Source organism: Pteropus alecto, unplaced genomic scaffold (genome assembly GCF_000325575.1).
Source record: "Pteropus alecto unplaced genomic scaffold, ASM32557v1 scaffold81, whole genome shotgun sequence".
Taxonomy (NCBI): domain Eukaryota; kingdom Metazoa; phylum Chordata; class Mammalia; order Chiroptera; family Pteropodidae; genus Pteropus; species Pteropus alecto.
In genome coordinates this window covers 16,530,468-16,536,061 of record NW_006433378.1, presented here as the reverse complement: position 1 = coordinate 16,536,061, position 5,594 = coordinate 16,530,468, and the positions used below count along the sequence as shown (strand labels likewise).

General features: G+C 33.4%; 1 protein-coding gene across 4 annotated transcripts in view; it reads right to left on the bottom strand.

Annotated features, from left to right (window-relative positions):
- Nucleotides 1-5,594, bottom strand: part of GABPA (GA binding protein transcription factor subunit alpha) — a 34,863-nt gene that overhangs the window by 5,535 nt on the left and 23,734 nt on the right. For all 4 annotated transcript variants that reach the window (XM_006908240.3, XM_006908239.3, XM_015586532.2 and 1 more), the window contains exons 7-9: nucleotides 3,276-3,329; nucleotides 2,199-2,339; nucleotides 1,774-1,966 (exon numbers count right to left, since the gene is read on the bottom strand). In XM_006908240.3, the coding sequence (XP_006908302.1) occupies nucleotides 1,774-1,966; nucleotides 2,199-2,339; nucleotides 3,276-3,329 (388 nt within the window). The remainder of the gene's footprint in view (nucleotides 1-1,773; nucleotides 1,967-2,198; nucleotides 2,340-3,275; nucleotides 3,330-5,594) is intronic.

Here is a 5,594-nt window from a genome sequence, read left to right as displayed (position 1 = left end):
GTGTGTGTTATTTTAGATTTTATGTGTCATTTGATCTGATTTGCTAGCTTATTTTTTGGGTGTGAGAATGCTCAGAAATTTTCCCATATAAATTAATGGTAACTGCTTCTTCACTTTATGCCATTTCGGCTTACAAAAGAGTTTTATGAGAAATGTTCTACTTTTGGATAGTGAGGGAAACCTGAATTTGGGTAGTTTCTCATCAAATGCTCCTGTATCTTGGTCTGTTTGGTCTATCTACTCTAACCTATGGTCTATTTGTCTATCCTAAGCAAACAGCACAGTCTTACTGTAGTAGCGTTATAGTAAGTCCCAATATCCTGTATACTAAGTCTTTCTTTTCCACTTTAATCTTCTTCAGGTTACCGTGGTACTTTATATTCCCATATAAATTTAAAAATTATCTTGTCAAGTTCTATGAAAAATTTTTTTCGGACGCTTACTGCAGTGAAACTTAGGTCAACATAGGGAGAAATGACATCTTAATTTTTAATTCTAATAACTCATTGGCAATTTTGAGGGGATTTGTATGTATGCAATCATATCAACTGTTAAAAATGACAAAAGGATCTTTAGATAGTTGGCAAAGTGTTTGAGACTGAATAAGTGATAAGCACATTGAAAATAAAGCACTTTAGTTACTTGTGAATGCAAAGGAAAACAAAAGGTCATTCTAGAAAAGCAAAATAACCATGATAAACTATTTAATAGTACTTACGTGGCCATGATCCTATAGCAATGAATACTAATCTAACCAAAATTTCCATATTGGGATGAGGAGACAGAAAGTGTGTGTGTGTGTGTGTGTGTGTAGTGATGAAAGGTAAATCATAATCTCTCAGTATGAAATTCACAATGTTCAAGCGAAACATGAAGTAGCAGTAAAAATGTTTAGAAATACCGAAATTGTAGAACTACATTACTATATTCACTCAAGAAAAAAATAGACATAATCCCATGATATTCCTATTATGTCCTATTTCCCAGATACTTAAAAACACATACTAGATTTCCATCACTGTAGTAAACATAATTTCTGATAGTAATTATATCAAAACATTTCATACTACTTAAGGGAAATTATAAATAATTTTATTCCATTCCAATTCTATCAGTATAAAGGTTGGATATTCAGATTTAGGGAGACTGTAGAAGAAGAAAAGATAAAAAAATAGATCAACATTTTGCATCCAATTATAAAGACAATATAAAGATGGTATTTACATATTTAATAAAGTTTATACTCAATTCACCTAAGCAAATAACAGTATCTTTACCTATTAAATAAATGATACAAACTTCAAATATTAAACATGTTGGTTTTAAATAGAGCAGTACATGATTTTAAATCAGATAAAAACAAATAACTTTTCCCCATTAGGCTATTAACAAATTCCTTGTAGTAATCTGACAGGCCAAGAGAGAGTGGAATGATATATTCAAAATACTGAAAGATAAGAATTGCCAATCAAGAATAACCTATCTAGCAAAGTTAACTTTCAGATATGATGCAAAAATAAAGTCTTTCCCTGAAAAACAAAAATGAATAATCAGAATATTAAAAAAAAAAACCTCTACGTACCCTGAAGTTATTATTAAAGATCTTTTTAAAAAGATGTTTACCATAAGTGTGAAAATTTATTTTTTATATATAAAGAAAACAATATCTTATGAACAATTCAAATATTTAAACATCATCACATTAACAACATTTACACCTAGAAGCAGCAGCCATTTTTTAGAAAGGCCTGATATTAAAAAAAAAATGCTTACCTTAATGCACGACTGAGTTTTTCATAGTTCATTGTAGGTTTATTTTTACGTTGTCCCCATTTTTGTGCAACTAGTTCAGGCTGATTTAGCTTAAACTCGCCTTCATCGCCAACCCAAGAAATGCAGTCTCGAGCATCCTTGTCCGTAAGAAGTTCTAGCAAAAACTGCCAGAGTTGGATTTGGCCATTGTTTCCTAAATCGACAGGGACAAACATTGACCACAGCGTTATGAATTAACAGAGGGCAAAAGGTAACAAATAGGTTCTCTGGTTCATATCTCAGCCATGCTAAAATCATAAATGTTTTTTCAAATGCTGTCTAAGTACTGCCAGAGAAATAGTCCACAAATTTTCACACAGTGAAATAAAACAAAATATATATAATCTGACAAATTTTATAAATACCAGATGATAATGCAAAAATACCTGTTCTATTCCCAGGTGAACTTCTATCTTCTCCTGAAATCCTTGGAGCTCTCTGTACTTTAGCTGCCTTTGCACTACTGTTTATACCTTTAATGGTAGTTGGTGTAGCAGACTGCACTGATGCTGGAATAATTTGCACAGCTGCAAAGACAGACAAGGGGAAAAATTTGTTTCCTTTCTAATACAAGCAGTGAAAAAACTACTAAAAGACAAAACGCAATTAGTTTAACTAATGCCCAACAAAAGGCCTCATTTCAAAAAGCCTTAATCCACAACGGTTTTGAACAAAACTACAAAAAAAGTTCAGAGGATAAGGTCTGATGTTTGCATTACAGTTTGTAATCTAGTGAATAAGAGTTGGTCTTCTAATTTTTGAAATAACTTAGTGGTGTATATACATTAGACAGTTATAAAATACTTGCTCATTAAAAATGGTTTATTAAGTGCTGGAGAAAATGTGGACAAATAAGAATTTATATTCCACTACTAATGAGAGTACAAACTCATACCATCACTTTGAGAAAAAAAACTTTGGTACTACCTAGTAAAATTAAAAAGGTAGAAACCCTATACTACTATATCCAGAGAATCTCATACACATTTTGACACATACTCATTCGATGATGTTCTCAAAGTTTTAAAAATAATATACAATAGTGAAAATGAACGAAATTGAACTTGAGTATCAATGTCGGTAAGTTTCATAAATTTTAAACAAAAAAACAAGTTATAAAAGGACATGCATAGCATAATATTTTATCCAAAAGGTTTAAACAGGTAAAACAATGCTATGGTGCTTATGGTTCTCCATAGTTGGTAAAAAAAATAAAATATGCATAAAATGAACAATATCAAATTTAGGATCTACGACAGGTAAATTTTATAAAGTTTTATTTCTTAATAGTGCATGGTGTTATAGTGTACACGGGTGTTGGTTATACTTTATTTCTTTATATATTTAAAATACTTCATAAAAAATTTAAAAATTAGTTTTCCTTTTTGCTACCTTGCAGCACTGAATAAAGGAAACATTTCTTATTGATAAATAGGCCATATATTATGGATATGAATACTCACGTTGATCAATTGTAACTATCTCATTCATCTGTTGTTCTTGGCTTGCCAATACATCTGAAGAACACATAAAAATTTCTGTTTTCATTTAAAACCAGAAATGCAAACCCCAATCCAGTATAATTGAACTTAAAAAACATGATCCTTTTAAAGGAAACTCCACAATTAAAACCAAAACCAAACAAAAAAGCAAAACATAAAACAACTGAAATTTATTGGCATGATAACCTAAAAAAATTTCTATAGTCACTTCACAAGGAACAGATATTTTCAAGAGAAATAACAGAGTGGAAAACTCCAATTTCTTTTAGAGTTCATTATTCAGAGAATCATAGTTTTCTAAATGTAAATACTTAGATCTAAATATCTACATAAAACCAAAACATGGAAATCTTCCAGATCAGATATATGAATATAAACCACACTGCAATTATTTAGATATTCTTCACCAAAAAGGCTCCCTCATGATAATCTGAGAAATCTTCATAATTTACAAATCTGTTCTAATATCTACTTCTGAAAAAAACTGCTTTAACTTTATAATGTCCCTTAAAGACAGCTAAATTTTCAATAAAACTGTAGCTGTCTTACAACATGTATACAAATATAGCTCTCAATATAAGAGTTACATTGTCAAAGTCCCTAATGTAATCCTTTAGAGATTCATTCATTACTCCTCTATTACTATTCCCTATTCAAATGCTACTTTTTACTTCTCAAAAAAGAGGTATATTTCCCATTTTCCATTACTCTAGGCTACTTATTGCCATCATTGTGTGGATGGTTTTTTTTTTGAAACTGAAATGATACCTATCAGCAATCATCTGTGTACCGAGTGAGTCCTGGCACCAGCACTTCCAACACAGTTCTACTTAGGGTACCACGCTGGGATCCAGTCCCTGACACACAGGGCTGGGTAACTAAAAAGAGGTCTGACTCCTACTTGTCAGACGAGAGCTTTCTTTGGGGTTTCTGAGCATGGAGGTTTAAATGATTATATGGGACTAGTCTCAGAAAATTCTAGGTTCTGATCTGAATACTCATTTACTGGTTGTGTGGCTTTGGTAAATTATCCAACCAACCCGAACATTAGCTTCCTCATGTTGAAATCAGATATCCTCCACCTATCGCCTCATGAGGTTGTTGTGGAGACTAAAAGAATATGTTCTTAGGAAGTGCAGTGCCTGAGACACAGTTAACTTTTCAGTAAACTGAAGATGCCACTGTTTTATTCAGATTCCAAGTTCTGAGCATTCTCCCCAAGAACCGTTGTTTCTCTTGAAGAAAAATTCATGCCTTATGTTTGTGGTAGATTTCTCCTTAAAATTTTATAAAAGTACCTTGATGAGGCAAAGTGCTATTGAAATTGTTCCATTTGTGATTATAAATGAAGGTGCCATACCCTAAAAAGAGGCAAAGAGAGTCACCATCACACCACACAGGTGTGACCAACCTATAAGATCAGCTTTTAAGCCCAGACTCTCAGAAAGGGTTGGTCTGTTTCCTAGAAACTCTCAAGATAGAAGGTGCAACACCTTCTACCTTCTAGAAAGAGAGGGGTTTTTGAAAGCTTGGTCTAAAACCATACAGGCATTGTAAATGATCACATTCCTCTGTAGCCCTCCAATCCTGGCCATGCATGGAGGAAGCAGAATCCTAAGAGGCAAAGCTCTGGGGAATGTGGAGCCATTTTATGAAGAAATTTCAGATACTAAAGGTATAAGGCAATTCTTTTCCTAAAGCAAACCCTCAGCAAACTGAGAGCTATACCTTTGGTGACAGAAGACAGATGTTTACACCAAGAGGCACATTATAAAGCTGGTAATACTGAAACATTTCCTAATTATCTCTCCGTGTAGGAGTAGGATATGGATGAAGTTTCAACACAAGGGAAGGTGGTGGCTCGGTAGGTAATCTAACACAAATATCTAAGTTTTCCTTGATAGGTCATTAAGGAGGAAGAGATAAGACATGCAGGACTAATAACTACCTTTCAGAGATATGCTGTAGACTTCATTCTACGAGAGAGGCAAGAGTACTAGACTGTGCTCAAAGGAGCCTGTTCTGAGAAGTCAGGATTGTGCATTCTGGAAAGTCTGCCTGGCACAACCTTACACATCATTTTGCCCATTAACAAATTCTGAACTGAGCATTAGATTTCCAAACCAGATGAGATTGCGTTGCCAGGGCACAGCAGAGAACCACAGCCAGACAAGCAAAGAATTCTCTGAAACATTTACCTAGGCTGTGGGCTTTGTTACTTTCGAAAATAAAACAATTCCAGAGCAGAGCTTTTCTGAAGAAGACCCATTCTACTGCCAA